Source organism: Myotis davidii, unplaced genomic scaffold (genome assembly GCF_000327345.1).
Source record: "Myotis davidii unplaced genomic scaffold, ASM32734v1 scaffold79, whole genome shotgun sequence".
Taxonomy (NCBI): Eukaryota; Metazoa; Chordata; class Mammalia; order Chiroptera; family Vespertilionidae; genus Myotis; species Myotis davidii.
The window spans coordinates 6396997-6417517 of NW_006294339.1; the positions used below are offsets into that span (position 1 = coordinate 6396997).

The window sequence follows — 20521 nt, forward strand, 5'->3', positions numbered from 1 at the left end:
AGGCTGGCAGTGACAGAAATGTGGGTACCTCCAGCTACAAAAATGTTTTAAGAATATGCAAGAAAAGGAAGCAGGAGAATGAATGAGGGAGGAGGAGAGGAAATATCACAGCTTTTAAAGTTCTAAAAGTACACTATCAAAAAAAAAATGGGGAAGGATTTGGTTTTCTAGATAGAATATTTTCTTTTGTTTTTTAAAAATATTTAATTTAAAAAATTGTGCTCTCAAAGCTCTAAATGCTGAGGATTACCACCTTTGCATTCCTCACAGTATGGCTTAGTAAATATAGTTAATCACTGGCATGCAGAGGACCCAGATTGGAGGAAAGAGCTTCTAACAATTTCCACAATTTTCTATCACCCAATACAAATTTGGGGACTGTCGATCACAAAGGCTAACTAATACCATCTTCTAAGATCTGTTGCCCATGTACAATGAGGAAAATATGTCAAAAGGAAGAGTACAAAGAAATGAATTACTACCCTTTACAGAATCACAGATTTTTCTGCACTTGGAAAGAAATACTAAAATCATAAAATTCAGACCCTTGAATTCTAGATGAAGAACCGGAGGTCCAGACAGGTTATGTGATTTTATCACGGTCACACAGCAAAGCTGATAAAAGGGTCAGGGTAAGAACTCTTAAGTTTCCTGAATTTTGGTCTAAAGCTTACACTCCCAGTCCCCAAAGCAATTGCTTTATATGTTATGTTTCATTGTTTATTCTAAATGCATATAGAGAAATAGAAAATACTACAAGTTTTCTTTAAAAACGTTTGCTAATTTTGGAACTATACCATCTCAAAATATCAAGTCCCAGGTGAATAATCGAACAATTAGAATGAAGTGTATGATTTCAGACCTGGAGGGATGTCAGGAAGATAACTCAGACCTCAGACGTACAGGAATTTAGGCCTAAAGAAGTTAGTAAGCTTATCCTCTAAAATTACAAGGTTGAATCAAGACCCAGGTCATCTAAAACTGGATCACTGCTTCTTCTAGTACTGCCTTATTCTTCCTTGGCTACTGATTATAACCAAAAAGGTAAAAATACAGGATCATACCCAGATTAGACACAATAAATCTGTTATTAATAAGAATATTGAAGAATGAATATAAATTTGATGGTTAAAAGAAATAAACTACAATTAGGATAAATCAGGCAGCATGATTGTTAGGTTTTTTTTTAAAAAATGTACTTAAATGTAAACCACAATTTTGACTTTTATTTGTTTGAAAATGATGCAAGATCTGTCAGTGTCTTAAGCTTATGCATCTAAAAAGAAATCCTAATTATCTGCAATTCTCTAGAGCAGGGGTTGGAAGGTAATGACCAGCAGTGTTTTTTGGTGAGGCTTATGAGCTAAGAACGGCGTTACATTTTTAAAGGGTTGTAAAAAAATATAAAGAATGTCTGGTAGAGATAGTATGTGTCCAGCAAAGCCTACGTTATTAACTAACTGCTCCTTTACATAAAAAATTTGCTGACTTCTGTTCTACATTCAAAAAGTACATGAAATTGGGTTGCATATGCAATTTGTCCTGGAAGGCTTTTTTGTTTTTAAAAGTAAATCTCTGATTTATTTAAGCTTTATTGTAATTTGCCTCTTTCTATTGATAGCAGGTAGTAGAAAAAGAATCTAGTTTGAGGGTTATGATTATCTGTGTTGCAGTTAAATGAGGTTTTATCACATACACACTAATGTGTGGACCTATAATTGAAGCTAATTATTTTATATATCTGAAATCCATACAAAATGTTTCAGAAAGCTGAGGAAATGGCATATTCTGTAGTATTGTGGTTATAAAAAAAAATGGAAGCAAATATCTATAATTAAAAAACTGGTAATTTGATTCCCTCCTTTGGGCCTCTTCCCTATTTTTAAGATTTTCTCCTTAGGCTCTCCCCCCCGCCCGCCCCTGGCCTCACATAGCATGTTGTTAGATTTATTAAATCAGTAATTTTCAACCACGTTAATTACCTCTGGGGCCACCCATCCATATGTCATTTGCAACCATAAACAAATCTCACCAAAACACAGGGAAAGGATGGAAGTGCTCCTAATGAGACATGAGATCCCAAAAATGGAATGACTAGTTCAGGGAGAAATAAAAATTAGAGACACATTCTACTTATCAACCTGAATACAACAGTAAAGCAGACAGCCCTTCAGTCTGCTGCTCTGCTTGCTGGCCACTGCTCACAGGACAGGAGCAACGTGGCAAACCCATTTACACAAACTCTGGTACTCACTACATAAAAACAAGTCCCTATCTCTTTCTGTCACATGATTTATGTGGCAAAGTTCCGATTTTGTGAACTAGAGAAAAGTATCAAAGCTGTGTCACTGTTAACTAAATTACAATCATTCAAGGTTGTAAATGACAGTAGGACCTATTATGTCAAGATTAAAATGCCTTACTTTAAAATCACTACATTAACAATTCCTTTGGACCTACAGTACAGTTGTCTTCACCCACTCCATTCTCCTGCTTGCTTTTATAACTGGAAAGGAATAAATTTTCTATTTGAGTCAAGAATTCTTCAGCGATGAAGCGATTTGTCACTTTGCTCAGAGTTTTCCTCAGACACTCCAAAAGCTAGTTGAAAAAGAAAAGTTTTACATTTAAACACACGAAAAGTATAAGGTTTATATTATTATCCTTATTTAATGATAAATCTCACACTTTCTAATGCTCAAATGAGAAACATTTTCCTTACATATGGCTGACAATAAACTTGTGCACAGTAGTTCCTTCATGATTTATATAAGGAAACACAATTGATATCATATGTGCATATGTGATGCTTTCTACTTTGGACAAATTTGTGACTGTGCTCTTTTTTTTTTTTAATCCTCATCTGAGGATATGTTTTTATTGGTATTTTAAGAGAGGTAGAGAGAGAAAAAAACATAGATTTAAGAGAGAAACATCAACCAGCTGCTTCCGACACGTGCTCCAAGAGGGGACTGAACCCGCAACCTAGGTATATGCCCTGACCAGGAACAGAATCTGCAACCTCTTGTGCACAGAATGATGCTACAACCAACTGAGAGCCACCCAGCCAGGGCCGGTGCTCCTTTTCTTAGTAGCTACATTACAAAACAAAATATCCAGCCTGGCCCACGTGGCTCAGTTGGTTGAGCGCTGCCCCATGCACCAGGAGGCTGCTGGCTTGATTCCCAGCCTGGGCACATGACCGGGAGGCAGCCAATGGATCAATGTTTCTCTCTCTCTTTCTCCCTCTCTCTGAAATCAATAAAAATAATTTTTTTTAAAAACTCGGATAAGATTAAAAAAAATCTATGTAAATACAAACACAGGACTCTACCATTTCAAAACTAGGATGCTACAGTCTATTTCCTGGGAAAGGTGCATATTAATCTTAGAACAAAGCACAGATAAAGTGGTTATAATAGAAGGGGGTAAAAATATTATAAAAGAAACAGCATGTTTACATTTTCTATTTCCAAACTGCTACCAAAAAAAAGAGAAGAGAGAAATGTTGTCACTCTACTGGTCTTAATCCATTACACTCATAAACAAAATTAGAAGTGAAATAAAAGAATTCAGGACTCTTATATCCTACCAGAAAGTTAAGTAAGATGACCATTTAAATTTAATTGTTAGATTTATAATACCATTCTTTAAAATGATCAATTGTTAAAGCTAAATGGAAACATGGTGCTTTTGAATTTAATAAAATGAGAAAAATGTTCTCTATTGTGTACAATAATATGCTAAGAAATTTATCAGCTAACACTGACAAATTTATTCTAAAATAGTATTATTTCTATATGCAAGTGTGGGCAACAAAACATATTACTAATTATCTCCTAGAAATTAATTTTAAAAAGAAAAAAAAGCAATAAAAGAAACAGAAAATGTATCCACAAAGCATTAGGCATCATGGGAAAACACACTGAGATAAATAGCTTTAGAATCCTCAAACAAAGGAGCCAATTAAAATGAAAGCAGCTTACTTTCTGCAAACAAGTCAGGTCAGAATCCCGGCGAAAAATTTTATCCATAGGGACACTGCTGTTGTAAAAAACAGGAAAACAGAGTGATGAAACAAGTACTATAAACTAATCAGTTCTGCAATAAACTATCCCTGATGCCATATATCACAATTTTACATTTAACTTGGGTTTTCTCTAAAACATAATTTAATGAGAAATGCTGCAGATATGCAACCATCTCAAATCACAGCACATACCTATGGGAGAGCCTGTATTTTTCTATTATCCATCTTGTCTTTTCAAACACTAATCCCCACTGAGGTTCTTCTAACATCTGCTGTACTTCGAATTTATAAGGTACACCTAGAAAAGCAGAAAGAAGCACATTTTAATCAACTATTTCTTAAATCTCCAATTTCCTTTTCCCTATTTATATATTTATTTATATTTTATTTTATCTTTTCTGATAGCGCATTGGACTTCTTCCAATCTCCTTTTAATTACTTAAAATCCCTCACTTTTTTCACAACCATAGCTTTGTAAACCAGCTGAACAGCACTTCAACATAGTGAGCCGCCATTAAATATTTACTGCCTTGCTGAACTTAGTTCACCAAGCATATTAATGCCAAGCAATTAATGATAATAATAAAGAAAAGTAAAGTGCTATTTGCATGACAATTCTATGCAAGGAACTGTGAGAGATAAAATGATCACATAATTTATTACCTAAAACAAGAGACTTTTTGAGTGAAAGGGGGCATCGCTAAGAATTGAGCCAGAAGGATAATAGTCTTTAACTGAGTCTAATCTAAGCAAACCAAGACATATACCATTCTAGTGATTTTTTTAAATACAAGTTATATTAAGGTTTACAACAATGTTATACGGTAGGTACCATTATTCCTATTTAACAGGTAAGAAAACTGAGGCTGACAAAGGTTAAACAACCTGTTCAGACTAGTAAATTGGAAGAAGTTGGATTTTAAAACTTACCATGTTTGCCTGATTTCGTGTGTGTGTGTGTTTAAATATATTTTTATTGATTTCAGAAAGGAAGGGAGAGGGAGAGAGAGACAGAAACATCAATGATAAGAAAAAAAAAATCATTGATTGGCTGCCTCCTGCCCATCCCACACTGGGGATCAAGCCTGCAACCTGGGCATGTGCCCAGACCAGGAATCGAACCATGACCTACTGACTCAACTACTGAGCAACACTAGCCTGGCTCTTTTTTTTTTTTTTTTTTTTTTTTTTTTTTTAAATGAGGACACTGAGCCACAGAAAGATTAAATAACATGTTCATGGACATATATAACCAGTAAGAGGTAGATCTAGAACTTGAGCCCAGGCATTCTATCGCAAGCTTATATTCTTAACCCTTCCATTTATACTGCCTCTCAACTGGGTTTTTGACATCATAAGGCTTTTCAAGTAAATAAAAGCCAGCAAATCAGAAGGCATAAGAAAAAAAAATATGACTATACTTCCCCCCTTTTTTTTCATGTGTATGGAAGGAGGGAACAGTGGACTTGACGATAATTGTCTTTTTTCATTCCTCAATTCTCCTCCATTACATTTCTCACCTCCAAAAATTTAAGAAGAGTGACTCCTTTAAGCAAACTCCCTTTGGTGATCATCATTCACTTGATATGCACTGATTACCTAACTAAGTGCAGATAATGGCTATAATTATAACTATCTATTGAAGACCCTAGTATTTGCTAAGCACTTTACACACATTATTGACAACTTTTACAACTCCCTATAAGCAAGGTAATAATATTTTCTCACTTTATGGATGTGGCAAAGAAGAATGAAAGAGGTAAAGTAATCTAACCAAAGTAAAAAAACCACAAATGCCAGAGCTGGGATCTAAATCCAGTTGAAAAGCTCCTACTCCTAATTAAAGTAAAAAATGAGTATAAAGAGAGATAAATAAATGCATTTTCAGTCTCTGCTGATGGAAAATGATAAGTACGCACATGCACACATGCGCGCGCGCACACACACACTATATACAGCTCTATTTAGTATTAAGAATATTTTTGTAAGTTAAAAAAGGCACTAAAACCAGCAAAAAAATTCCTTTTGAATCCACTGAAAACCAGAAGAAAACTAATCACTAAGTATATATCCTGCCTATTAGAAGTACAGAAAATGCTTAACCAGTAGAGACATTTAAAAATAGAATTTGGATATATGAGAGAGAGAGAGAGAAATAGAGATACAGTGGGACCTTGACTTATGACAAGACCGAGCTCATTAAGGAGCTCGTTGACTCAAATTACTCTATCAACTCAATGCAAAAAATCGCCCGAAAGACAGCTGGTATCTCAAAAAACTCGTTAGTCGGGACACACGTAAGTCAAGGCCCCACTGTAGACAGAGACAGGGGAAAAGAAGGAAGAAGGGAGAAAGAGCCAGTAAAAGTACCAAAATATAAGGTATCCCATGGCTTCTAGAAATTCTTAATTCTTGAACCAGAAGATTTCCAAGAGAAGCAAAGTAAAGGACCTAAGATTAAAACCTAATAAGCCGTGTTAATAATGGCCAAGCCATTTAAGAAGCAGTTCTGTCCAACAGAACTTTCCACTAATGTTGAATGCTTGTGCACTGTCTTATGTGAACATCCAGCACTGTTCCCTCTAATCCTTTAAGTGATTCTCTCTCGAATCTGCTGTAGTTTCTTCACATGCTTATGCTGGTCCATTTCTTGGTAAGTACTAAATTCGTACCTTCTACAATCTATGTGATCTTCGGATCTCTGGCCCTCTGTCCTGTAAATTTAGCTGCCTTGGTCTCACCTCCATCACCTCAACTCAGAGCCAGCCTAGCTCTGGGTGGGTTTCTCCTCCTTGTGCCATGCCTGGAAATTCTTCCAAGTTAGTAAGTTTGGTTAATTTGGGGCTCACTATTTTGTCCAGTTTTGGGTCATTTAATTCTAATTAATTTAAATAGTTCTATGTGGCTAGTAGCTACTGTATTGAGCAGCATCAGAGTAGAGGTTCACTCCCAAAATCCAGATTGTGAGATTAAGAGGTTATCTAAATTGAGAACAAATTAACTGTGATTCCTCCTTTTTAATGTTTTGTACAATTATACTGGCTAAAGAATGATGTATATATGTGCTATGTGCATTTTGAACTGAAGCTAATGTCAATACTATTCATTCTACAAAAATCTACAAAGTGGGGGTCATTTCCCAGGTGCAAGGCAATCGATTAATGCTACCAGAGATACACAAACAAAGAAGACAGTTCCTGCTCTCTGGGGCTCACAGTTTAGTGAGACATGCTAAATAAATTACCATTTACCAAGACAAAGTGACCATGAAGACAGGAAACAGTGTAGCAGATGCACAAAGAACAGAGCAACTAATAGTGAATAACTGGAGGTAGTGCTGAGAAGTCTTTATCAAACAGAAGGCACGTAATGTCATTAAGAATAAAGAGAAATTAATCACATGAACATTCACTTGGCACCCACTTAATGCCAGGTTGTGCTAGAAACTGAGGATAGAAAAATGAGGATAATATAGTATCTTCCTTCAAGGAGCTCATGAGCTAACATGGAGGAGTACAATGTGCAGTGACAGTATCGAGAGAAGACAATACACTAGAGCCATGGTAGTTAGAATAAATAAGACAGAATTAATATTCTAGAGATGTCCATTGTTTCCTCTAATCACTTCCCTTCCATCCACACTTCCTTTCCCTAGTCTGCTACACGAATTTCCAGCCAGTTAATTGGACCATAAGTGGAGATAAATCCCAAAAGAGCCAATTCATATGATGGGCTAAACCAACCAAATTCTTTCTTGTAATAGAATGGAAGCAAAGAAATATAAAAAGTTAGGCACTGTTAAGCCTAAACTAAGGTCATAGAGAGCTGGTAGGTAGGGTGGTCATTTTACTTTTTCTTTTTTTCATTTCTAGGCCATCGCAGAGAAAGTCAGTCTGCATGAATTGTGCTTACTGCAGTGCCTCCAGTACCTAAAACACACACTGCTTGACCATACCTCTTCCCAACTTGTAATCATTTTGCACAGTGACCACAGTAAGACAGTGGAGACTGGAATCTAGATGGATATCATGAAAGGCAAAAGGGTGATTGTACTATGTGGCATACAAATAGTGATTCCCCTGTTGATGGCATTAACTTTTCCGTCTACTAGTTTCACATAATTATAAATTCTTTGATTTGTAGAATTCTAAGAAGTAAAGATAGAAAGAGGGTGAAGTTGTTTTTGTTGAAAACTTACGATAAGAGCCATCTGAGCTAATTTCATCACTTATAACCAGACAGGTAATCTGGGAATATGGTAAAGGATTGTTTCGATTATAGGGACTAACAATCATTCCAATGAACTTGGCACCACCTCTGGAGAAGTAACTCTACAATAAAAGGTAAAGTACAATTAGTTTGAACTACATAAATTTAAAAGTCAGTATTTATCCATACCAACATTTTAAACAAAAAGGTGTGTTAAAAATTCAGATCCAAAGAGCGACTAAATGAAATGTCTTCTATAGTCATTCCACACTAAAGTTTTCAGGCCAAAAGTGTTCAGCCAACCTTAAAAAAAAATCTTTACTTGCCATGAATATATTTATTAATTATATTCACAACCCATCAGCTATATTCTTTCTCAATATGGTAATAATTTACAAACAGCTGCCTATGGCAAAAGCATAAAATTGCAGAATAAAACAAAACTTTGTATTTCTCAGAGATGCAAAATATATGTTTCTGATTATTTCAATTATTCCCAGTCCTTGTCCTAATTGTTCCCATCAATTTTTAAAGGCTCTGGGGGCAGAGCCACGTCTCACAGAGCAAATGCAGGAAGTCAGCCGGTTTGGAGACCCTGAATCCATTCTTTTCGATGTACTAGTAAAACAAAATCTGCCAGTGGAGGCAGGTGGCAGAAGCCAAAGGAAAAATAAAGGTACTTTTTAATCTAAGCCACAGAAGGCGAAGGGAGGTGGGGCGTTTTCCACATAAGACCCTCACCCCAGTGCAGCCGGATTCCACCAAGGTTACCAGCTGGGAGTGACTCAGGGACAAAGAGAGCAGCTGCCCAGAGGCACAGATGCAATGACAGGACCTCTGTCCCCTGGGGGTAGAGAGGATGGGGGTAAGGGGGGAGCCCATAAGAGCAAATGGCCACAGGGTGAGGGGCCGCTTACACAGAGGTCATAGGTAAAGGAGACATAGGATGTGGGCTACCGGAGAGTTCCAATTTTAGCTCTGCCCTTTTACTGCCGGCTGCCCTCAAGGAAGTCACTCACCCTCTCTGGGCTGCAGGAGCCTCACCTGTACAATGGGCCACAGCTGCTCCTCACAGAGGAGTGTGGGGTGATTGTGTGTGTGCCCCCACTTGCCCTGAGGGATTCCCACTCACTAGTCAGCACCTCCGCCTCACCACCCTTCCCTCCCCCAGCCTTCCAGGGACTGCACAGGCCCCTCTGGACCTCTTGCATGGACCCTAGACATGCCACTGCTCTCCTCTCTCCTTTTCAATACCAGTTGTCACAGTCCCAGCAGAAAGAAAAAAAGACAGCACACACAAAAGATTTTCTGGAAGTACTTTGGCAAAGGCACTGTTGACAGGTGGGAGAGCAGGGCCAGACAACCAACCAGGGAGATGGCACCCCAGAAACAGAAACCATCCAAGGTCTCAAGGGGGTGGGGCCACATGATCAGCTGGAAGAGGGCACTTGATCAGGGGGGCGGGGGCACGTGATTAGCCAGTTGATCCAATTAAATCAAAGTGACCCAATTAAATCAAATTTAGTTAATTGGATCAAAGTTAGTTGACTAGTACACTGCTCTAAGAAAAAAAAATTGTAAGGCTCTGGGAATAATTATCCCTGTTACTTTGATGGCTTGTCTGTATTAAACAAAACAGCTCATTTTCCAAAATTTAAATAAACATGTATTACTCTAGTAATCAGAAAAAAATGCAAGTTATTTAAATACTCCAGATGTAAAGTACATCAGAAACGCAATACTTTGCTAGGAACCTTAAAAGTACATTTATGTAATAGAAAGCAATGAGGGGGAGAATGTGCAATCATTTACAGAATGCATACACATAAGACCCATAACACACCTGGTATTTGGCTTGGGTATCAATATCTCGTAGGGAAGGGTTGGGATCAAAGGCAGGATGAGAATGGTACCAGCCAATAACACTGTAGCCTCTGACAGCCAAGGCTTCCGAGGCCTGTGTTTGTGAGACAGGGTCCATCTCACACTGCAGTCCTGTACTCAGACTGTTACATGGTTCTGCTGCACAGACCTAAAAAGGAATAAAACTTGTATGATTACACTGAAATTCTGTTAATTCTACTACTTAAATGTTTTAGTTCTTTCACATAGACACAGAAACATTTTAAAGCCAAGCCTTTTATTTGATTACAATCACAGGCAGCCTTTAATTTGCAAATGAATTATACTCCAAAAATGTGATTGTATGCTAGGACCTCAGAATCCACTTTCTATTAAACAAGGCCATAATAATTGTTAATTTTCAGGTCAGCCCATGTAATACCTGTACCAATACACTCGTTCAGTGACCCCTATTATTTATGATAATAATTTCAACAGAATGATGCACACCAAGTTTCAACTATAAGGTTCCACATGCTTCCTGACCTCATAGAGATTATAGCTTTTTATTGGTGAAGGCAATGAGGAACTAAGGCCTGGCAGAGTGTTCCCTCTTTCTCAGTGGTAAAGGAACATAAACGGGTACTCAATAGATGGAATGTTAAGTCACTTTTGGGAATACATAACTTTCTACATTTGTATGTTCTCATTCACATCATATGTGAAGTCACCGAAATCTGTAAAAATATTTGGTATGGCAGTAGGACAAAATCTTTTAACGTCTTTAAAATTGAGAACTTACTTCGACTATCTTATCAATTTCTGAGTATCTTCCTCCTAAGAGACCAATCACTTCTGCCATAGACACATGAGCATGCTGAAAGAGATACAAGACAGACTTAGCCCAAACAAGCCACCGGACAAAAATGTCAGAATAAAACTCACTTATGCATTTCTAATATAAAGTAGTATGCTAGAGGAACTAGATGCTGGGCTCAGAGCACAGAGACTTAGATTTCAGACCCAACTGCACTGTAGTCTGAAAAGCTTTGAACCAAGCATTCAAACACTCCATGATGTTACTTTTTCACTTACAAAATAAAGATACCATTTGCTCTCTCTATTTAGGAAAGATATAAGGATACAAAGTAAAAAGTTATTCTAGAATATCCTACAGGAAAAGAGCATAAACAAACACACAACTATGGAGTCTCAGTAGTTTAGTACAAAGCAACTCCAAATTATGAGTATTGTTCTGTTGTAGTTATCTAGAAGGCAGCAGACAAAGGACACTAGGAAATGAAAACAGGGTTAATGATGATAAACAGTCTGCAAAAACTCACATTAATTTATTTTCTCTAAAATATGGAAACATGCAATTGTTTGGCTTTTCTCCAAAAGAAAAGACTTATTTTTAGATTCCTTGTAAAAGAGGATAGTTAAGATCCAAAATACAGGTCTTCCATACTCTCTCTTATGCCTGCAATAAAAATACACAAGAATACAAATCAGAATAACTAAGTAAACACAATAGATTATCCTTACCAAATCCATTATTAAAAGTGCTTCTGAAGCCACTTTCACCTGAAATGGCTCCTGAAATATAAAAAAAACACACAACAAAAATGGGGGAGCATAAAAATAGAGATTTGTTCTCTCTCACTGGAATGTCCACCCTCTTTACCTTTACCTATCACCTATGATACCAAGGTCTCACTACCAATCAAAGCTCAGTGAGAACCAAACTTCAAAAACAATTTACCATTTAAAACCCTCTCATTTTCCATCTGTAGTACTCATCTAACCTTTAACATACCCGGCCTTGCCCACTATTATTTTTATACATATATATGCCTTGCACATACTGAAGAAGTATTTCATGTCTGACGGGAGGGCATTATGTATGGTCATTCAGTGATGCATAAGTAGTACCTGCTTTTCTTCACTGAAAAAATTACAAGGTATCAGTTGGAAGGGATCAAATGAGCTGAAAAAGAAGAAAGACATTTATTTCTAATATAACATTAAAAAATTAGGAAAATAACATTTATTTACGAATTTGAAAATGTGTATCAAAAATTAAAACCTACTGTCTAAGAGAGAAAAATATTAAACAAGGAAATTTTCTTAAAATGTTCCATACAACCCTTCTGAAAGCAGCACTGCTCTTTTGGACTTGATTTTTAAAAAGGCGGGGGGCAGAGGGAATGACAGGACTTACGGGAGAAAGTAATTCTGTTATTGTAATTTTTTTAAATATCCAAAGAAGAGAACATTAAAAATGGCCAGATATGTATCCTACACTGAAAGCAGATTTCAAAAAGTTCAATGAAGATTTAACCAATTACCTGATATGAGACCTGAAAGAAATGTCAACAAAGATGGAAGTTTCTCAAAAACATTTCTGTCTGTATAATAATATGGTCAGCATTTAACTCAATATTTGTTAATGGATAAATGACAAACAGTTCTGCTAAAGAAATGAATGTATACAGAAAGTTCTATAATAAACTAATATTTTAAAATGAAAAAGTGCAAAAACACAAAAAAAAAAGATGGGAAGAGGGGCACCTAAGCAAGTCCAGATACAAGGCATATGTTAACCAATAGAAGAGGAATGATAGAAAGGCTTTGGCCAGTAAAGAATTGAGATCTGAGAAATATATTAAGAATGAAAAGGTTTTGCCCTAGCCGGTTTGGCTTAGTGGACAGAGCGTCGGACTGCAGGATCCTGGGTTCGATTCCAGTCAAGGGCACATGCCTGGGTTGTGGGTTCGATCCCCAGTGGGGGCATGCAGGAGGCAGCCAATCAATGGTTCTCTCTCATCACTGATGTTTCTATTCTCTCTCCCTCTCCCTACTTCCTCTCTGAAATCAATAAAAATATATTTTTTAAAAAAAGAATGAAAAGTTTCTCTATGTTCAGATAAACAAACAAAGAATATGTTCATGTTAACACAACTGAAAAAGAGTGAAACTATTTTGTTCCTATTCTACCTGAGACTATTAGCTCCAGGAGAACACATACTGTACGTTGCTTGTTGAATACTGCATTCAAAGAGCCTAGAACAGTGCCTGACATACTGTAGGCATCCAAAAAACATTTATTAAAAAAGAACAATTTTCAAATTAGAAAATGCTTTATGAACCTGAATAAAAAGAAACTAAAGGCCAAGATAGATGAGAAAATAGCAAGAGCACATATGCATCCCAGAGCACCGAAGAACCATGATGTGAAATCACTGTCCATGTTTTTTGAGGAGTTGCAGATAATGTGAAAATTATTGGAAGCCTTGGAATAGGCAATTATTGGTCTTATTTCAAAACACAAAATAAGCAGACTTTAGAAACAGAGGAATCAGATGTTGAATATTAGAAAAATTCTAGAAAAGATTTTTAAATAGCTGATTAGTGAGCCTTTAGCAAGTGAAAAGGTGACTACTAAGGATAATAATGGGTTCGTGAAAATAGAAGTTGTGATAAGTAGACCTATATTTCATTTTTGATAGGAAGGATCTGCTAAACTAGTAGACTCAAAATGACTCAAGTATATTTCATCTAAATGTAAGCAAGACATCTGCTATCATTACTTTTCTGCATAGATGAAAAAATATGGGTTAACTGTAGTACCTAACTGATTAAACAATAATGCTGAAGTTTTTGTTTATCCCAGGGAAATATTTTAATCAGTGATCAATGGTGGAAAAAGCAAGCATACTGACATGTTGATGATTCAAAACTACAGAGGCTATTATAAGAAAAGTGGATCTGCCCTAGCCGGTTTGGCTTAGTAGGTAGAGCGTAGGCCAGCGGACTGAAGGGTCCCTAGTTCAATTCCGGTTCAGGGCAAATACCTGGGTTGCGGGCTCCATCCTGGCCCTGGTTGGGGCACCAGGGCCACATGCGAGAGGCAACCAATCGATGTGTCTCTCTCACACCGATGATTCTCTCTCTCTGTCTCTCCCCCTCCCTTCCACTCTCTCTAAAAATCAATGGAAAAATATCCTTGGGTGAGGATTAACAACAAAAAAGTGGATCTGGATTTAAAAATCCTGACAAACTGGAACAATGATTTGATAATCATAATAAATAGAAGTCTCACATTTAGATTGTCTTAATTACTAGAAGAAAATTTCTAGGTTATGGATGACTATATTTCTTACAGTTTATTTCATATAATTTATTCCCACAACTATAACTTGACATATACTGTAGTGTAATCGTCAGGAGTATGGATGCTTAAGCCTTAATACCTGAGTTTAAATCATAGCCTTATCAGTAACAAGTATAAGCAAGTTACTCCAAACTCTTTGTGCTTCTCAGTTTCCTTAGCTATAAAATGGGAATATTAACTACTGCATAGAGTCAGTATGAGGATTAAGTGAGTTAATAACGTTAAGTGCTTAAAACATAGCTAACAGTATTAGCTATTACAGTTATTTTATAAACTAGAGGCCCGGTGCACAAAAATTTGTGCACTCTGGGGATCCCTCAGCCCGGCCTGTGCCCTCTCACAGTCTGGGACCGCTCAGGGGATGACCACCTGTGGGCTTAGGCCTGCTCCCCGGAGGATTGGGCCTAAGATGGCAGTCAGACATCCCTCTGGCAGCCTGGCAGCCCTAGAGGGATGTCCACTTGCCAGCGGGGAGCAGGCCTAAACTGCAGTCGGACATCCTTAGTGCTGTGGGAGCACACTGACCACCAGGGGACAGCTCCGGCATTAACCGTCTGCCCCCTGTTTGTCAGTGTGTGTCATAGTGACCAGTGATTCCCAGTCCCTCTCCTGTTAGGGTCAATTTGCATATTACCCTTTTATTATATAGGAATAAAGACCTGGTGAATGGGTGGGGGCTGGCTGGTTTGCCCTGAAGAGTGTCCTGGATCAGGGTGGGGGTCCCCACTAGGGTGCCTGGCCAGTCTGGGTGAGGGGCTGAGGGCTGTTTTCAGGCTGGCTGGTGTCTGAAGCTCCCAGCCTCTCCTTTTTTCCTTTTTTTATTATGGGATTTATTTTCCTTTTATAATTGAAACTTTATTGTCATCACTGGAGCTGAGAGCTGGGCTTCTGCTCGCTCCAGCTCTGAGGCCACGGCCTACTGAAAGCAGGTATCTGGGGTTTGTTTAGCTTCTATAATTAAAACTTTGTTGCTTTCGGAGCTCAGAGCCGGGCCGCGGCAGGCGGGGAACCTTGGCTTCCTCCATCACTGGAGCAAGCAAGCCTCCTGCTCGCTTTAGCTACATGACCATGTTCGTCTATTATTAGATAGGATAAGGACCTAAGGCATATAAAGGCTTTAAGTAATTTACCCAGGGACATAACAACTGTAAGTATCAGGGCTCTTCCTTCAAAAATGACCTAGTGGCATTCTTGGATGTTGTGTTTTCTTTGTTTTTCGTGGGTGTTTTTTTTTTAGTAATTTCCACCAGTGGATTTTTCCACTGATTTTTAGAGAGAATGAAAGTTAGGGAGGGAGGAGAGGGGAAGAGGAGGGAGGGAGGAGAAATGGAGGGAGGAAGAGAGGAGAGAGAGAGATGGAGAGAGGAAAAGGGAGAGGAACATGCACTCCAAGGACTGAGGAGTGAACCTGAACCCAAGTATGTGGCCTTGTGCCCTTGACTAACATTTGGTACATGGGCCGATGGTCTAATCAGTTAGGTACAGTGGCCAGGGCTTGAATGTCTTGTTTTAAAAGGGACACTGACAAAACTATAGTCCATTCAATGGGGCATCTGCACAAAGTGAGGGGTCTAGAAAACCAACACATGGAACTCACCTGGTAACCCTTAATGTTACAAAGTTAAAAATTTTAGATTATAAATGACCAAAAACCGCATTGCTAACAATCAGCACCAGCCAAAGAGAGAACCAGTCACTTCATGAGGTTGTCTATTCATAATGTCTGAGTTAAATGACCATCTTTTATAAACAAGTCCCCTTTTCAAGATAGGTTACATTCACTAAACCTGAACAAATTTAAAACTTGTGCTCCAGGTGTCCCAAATTGATAAGCAATGAAATAAAAAATTTCTAAATTTGCCGGGAGCTGGTCCATCCTTGCTGTTTCAAGGGACCTGGCATATATGGCATACTGTTCTTAATATGTTTTCTCACCTTCTTGGCACTATGTGTTTTAACCAAGTTCACCTCTCCGAGAAAGGTTGTTTCCCCAGGTAGGGATTTTCCCCTGAAGTTAGGGAGGGAATAAAACCTCTTAACTAAGTGCCAGGTGGGTAATTAATCACTTTAACTACGAACAATCATGCTTAAGCTACATAATCTTTACTCCCTGGAATGGAGATAAGAAACGCCCTAACCTTTGGAATAGAGGTAGATAGGATTGGAATCAACTGGTATAAATACAGATGTAACAAGACAACAGAAGACAGAACCTAGAGAGGCAGAACCGAGAGACAGACCCGCGGCACAGAACTTAGAAGACAGAACCTACACAGAACCTAGAGACAGAAGAACTTCGCTGGAGAGAACATGGCAAAAGATCCTGGACAGAACCTGGCTACAGAACTTGGTTGGAGAACCTAGACAGAACCTGGCTGAATGAAGAACCCGGCTACAGAACCTGGCGACCGAACCTGGCTGGAGAACCTAAACCGAACCTGGCTGGAGAACCTAGAGAGAGAACATGGCTACAGAACCTGGCTGGAGAACCTGGAGAACGTGGCTGGCAAACCTAGCAAGAGAACATGGACATAGAACTTGGCTGGAGATTGTGGCTAGAGATCCTGGCAAGGCTGCTGATCAACTGAACGCTGTCTCCATGTCATTCCTTCTTCGCCGACTCCGTCCACACCTTTGGGGACCCCTGGACCTGCTGGGGTTGGACCTCAGCATAAATTTTTATATGTATTTTTTTACTTAATGTGAACAATACAATGCAACTATTTCAAATATTTTTCTGTGCTCTTTCTAATCATTTATGATAAGTTAAGAATCACATTTATATACCTTTTTGTTGGTCTTTGCACTTTTGAAGATTTAATAGGTTTGCATTTTTCCTCTTCTCTTCTTCTTGCCAACTCCTCAGCAGAGAGATGCTAAAATATAAAACACCAGTTGATCATGGATCCATTAACCATTGAGAGGTAGAATTAATAAAAAATACTCCTTTAAAACCATACTTAAGGGCACATGAGAACAAGACAAAGTTGATAGGTGTGTCTCCTTCTTGTTACTAATAAACAGAAATGCTGAATAATGTGGTTAAAAAAATTGTTCCAAATTATATAGCCATACAAAACTTAAAATTTACTCCTTCTCTTGACTTACCAATTTCAATTAATGGTACCCTGGGTCAAAAAACTCAGAATCACCTGAGTCTTTCCTTCTTCTTATTTCCCATTTCTAGTCAGCAAGTATTAAGTTTTCTTTCACAACTGAGAGACATCCCAGTGGTCATGATAGAGCTGATTCTGGAGGTAAAATGCCTGGATCTGCTACTTCTAGCTTGGTGACCCCAGGCAAGTTCCTAAAGCTTTCTTTGTTTTAGTTTCCTCATACAGTATTTAAAATGGGAACAACTACAGTAATAATAACTATGTCATGATGTTATTGTGATTAGTTAACGATTGTAAAATACTGACAATAGTGTCGATACATGGTTAAGTCCTATGTAAAAAGAAGTGTTTCATTCCTTTTCTATTACCAACCTTACACTCTAGCCTCAATGAACTATGCACTTTTTCCCAGAACATTCCTAGTATTTTTCCATGTCTATACCTTTATTTGTGCTGCTCCCTCAGCCTGGAATGCCCTAACCTACATTCTTCATTTTGAGATTCTCTAGCTCATCCTTCATGCCACAGATGAAACATCACATCCTCTGTGAAAACTTCCCAATCATATCATCTGAGAGGACCTTATACTTCTTGGGAACAATATTATGGAACTAACCACAGGCTTTATCTTTTCTACTAATCTAAGTTACTTCTAGGCAGGAACCATGTATTATTACACATGATCTTAGCCAAAAGGCCGAGAAGCGATGGAAACACATGATTACTAATTGTTGTGCCTAGAACTGTGCTCAGTTGTGAGGTTAGGGGGAGGGAGCGGGTGAAAAAAAGAACAGACTAACATTTATCACCTTCATACACCTTATTTCATTTATTTCACTGAATTCTCACAACAATCGTTTGAGGGAGGTATTATCTACTTTCACATTTTTCATTTGTATAGAGTGGACTTTTTGGACACCTTTGACAATCCAACGTGGAGTCACTATCAGCCATGACAATTATGTGAAGTGTATGTCAAGTTTGAGGAGGGGTCTGGATGGCCAAAACCACAAGTCTGGACACTTGGATAAGAACTCACTGATATGAAAGGCGAACCTCCACCCCTGGTGGGTAAGAACTCAGAGCTCTGATCACCCAACACTTAAGCTTGGCTGTACCACGGGTCTTGCTCAGAGCCCTGCCAGACTTCCATTTCACCAGATGTGTGACATCACTGTAGCCGCCTAGCTCAAAACCGACACCTGCCTCTCCACCTGGGACACCACCAGAGGCTAGGACTTTGAAAAGGGTGCTCACTTTGCTAGTTTCTATAGCACAAGCTCCCCCTCTCTGTGTAATGTGTGTGTGACTCTACTGGGTTATTGGGCAGTCTCCCTAATAAACCTGGCATTGTGGAAAGACATAAATGTGTGTGAATGGCTCCTTTTGGGGATGCTCCCTTGTTCATGACACCATTATACTACACTGGCTGTTCATAAACAAATTATATATGTAAAATGTGTGTGGGTGTATACATACACACATTCATTGCCTATTTTCTTTTTAGGACCATAGTTTTTATTAGTAGAAATAATACTTCAATATTTGCATTATGTCTAATCCTTGGGACAGTATTTTAATTGGGTATCAGAATGTCATTCGGCAATGTTTACTGAAATGAACTGGGCATACCAACTTCCCGGCACCCTGGAAAATATTCTTGAGCTAGAGAGCAGAATGTAGAAATAGATCATCAAAGTTCTGAAAATGAGTCCAACTCCCAATTAACTGCACCACCAAACCCTTCTACTTTGCTGTTTATTAGTAACTTCTAGATAAAACAACATGGAAATGAGACATACATATATGTACATGTTTTTAAAGTATAATATTTGTGACATTAAGATATACAAATATGTATTGACAAAACAACTTTCACTAATGAGCCATTTGAAAAGGTCGTTACCTCAAATGTCTGTCCTTCTAAGTCTTTTGCATCACACCAATTTCCCCATGGGTCTCGGACCCTACGCCTCCTTGTGCGCTGTGATGAGGTTAAAATAAAACAAAAGGTAACAAGATTCACTTGGAGAAAGCACAGCACATTTTAATTAAAAAAACAAAAATGATTTTCCAAAAAGCATTTTCTCCATTAATATATTGTAATCCCGATCAGCAATGCCTGACTAAATTTCATTTTATTAATTTATGTTCAATAGTTAGCACTCTGCTCAGAAATAAAACAGTGATGATTTTCTGTATTCTGGGATTTCGTCTTTAATTTCATTTCCTTTCACCATTTGGAAACTAAAACACTCAAACGAAAAGTATTTTTAAGACTGCTCTGGCAGGTGTGGCTCAGGTGGCTGACCATTATCCCATACACTCAAGAGTACCAGTTTGATTCCTGGTCAGGGCACACACCCAGGTTGTGGGTTGGGTTCGATCCCAATCGGGGTACATATGGGAGGCAACTGATCGATGTTTCCCTTTCACATCGATATTTCTCTCTCTTTCTCTCCCTTCTTCTCTCTCTAAAAAATCAATAAAAACATTTAAGAAATATAATTTTAAGACCAAAAAGAATCCCCAAGAAAATGACTACCTGTTCTATCACTGGTGGTAGAAAACTTGGGGAAAATATTGAAAATTAGAAACAAAATAATTATATTTCAGTCTTATAAAAGAAAAGATTGCTTAGTTAATACAAATGGTAAAAAATTACAAAGTTGGATAACTACATTACTAATATCCAGTTTTGCAAATTCCATGTAAAGCCTTTAAATGGATTAGCTTGCCAGAGGTCACTGTCTGACTAGCAACATCTCCAGCAACTATATTTGAAAACATCCTTTCTTACAGTAAATCTAGGTAGAACTGGTTTCAGCCCAAACACTCGAAGAAAGATACTCACTTAAGTATTTATTCTTTTTTATCTCACCTATTACTAATTTAACCTATTTATTTGTTCACAACCTGATTTTGCCTTTTAGGAGACTTGCTGGATTATTTTTTAAATAAAATTCATGACTTTTAAACTATTGTAAAACTCACTAACCTCAAGAATTAAAAAAGTAAAGGCTAAAATATTTTCGATAACTATTTCAAAAGGCTGAATCTTAGAGTAAGAATTTTAAACAAACAAAAAATAAAGAGAAAAAAAGCGCTTCACCGTACAGTGTAAATAAAATGTTAGATTTAGGAATAAAA

General features: G+C 37.8%; 1 protein-coding gene across 3 annotated transcripts in view; it reads right to left on the reverse strand.

Annotated features, from left to right (window-relative positions):
- Window positions 1-981: 981 nt before the first annotated feature.
- Window positions 982-20521, reverse strand: part of MYSM1 (Myb-like, SWIRM and MPN domains 1) — a 35697-nt gene continuing 16157 nt past the window's right edge. For 2 of the 3 annotated variants that reach the window (XM_015566973.1, XM_015566971.1), the window contains 10 exons: window positions 19278-19355; window positions 17043-17131; window positions 12014-12068; window positions 11627-11677; window positions 10884-10958; window positions 10083-10271; window positions 8229-8361; window positions 4223-4328; window positions 3987-4044; window positions 982-2601 (listed from right to left, as the gene is read on the reverse strand). In XM_015566973.1, coding sequence (XP_015422459.1) covers window positions 2434-2601; window positions 3987-4044; window positions 4223-4328; window positions 8229-8361; window positions 10083-10271; window positions 10884-10958; window positions 11627-11677; window positions 12014-12068; window positions 17043-17131; window positions 19278-19355 — 1002 coding nt within the window. In that variant the 3' untranslated portion in view covers window positions 982-2433. The remainder of the gene's footprint in view (window positions 2602-3986; window positions 4045-4222; window positions 4329-8228; window positions 8362-10082; window positions 10272-10883; window positions 10959-11626; window positions 11678-12013; window positions 12069-17042; window positions 17132-19277; window positions 19356-20521) is intronic. The other variant, XM_015566972.1, reaches the window with a different exon arrangement.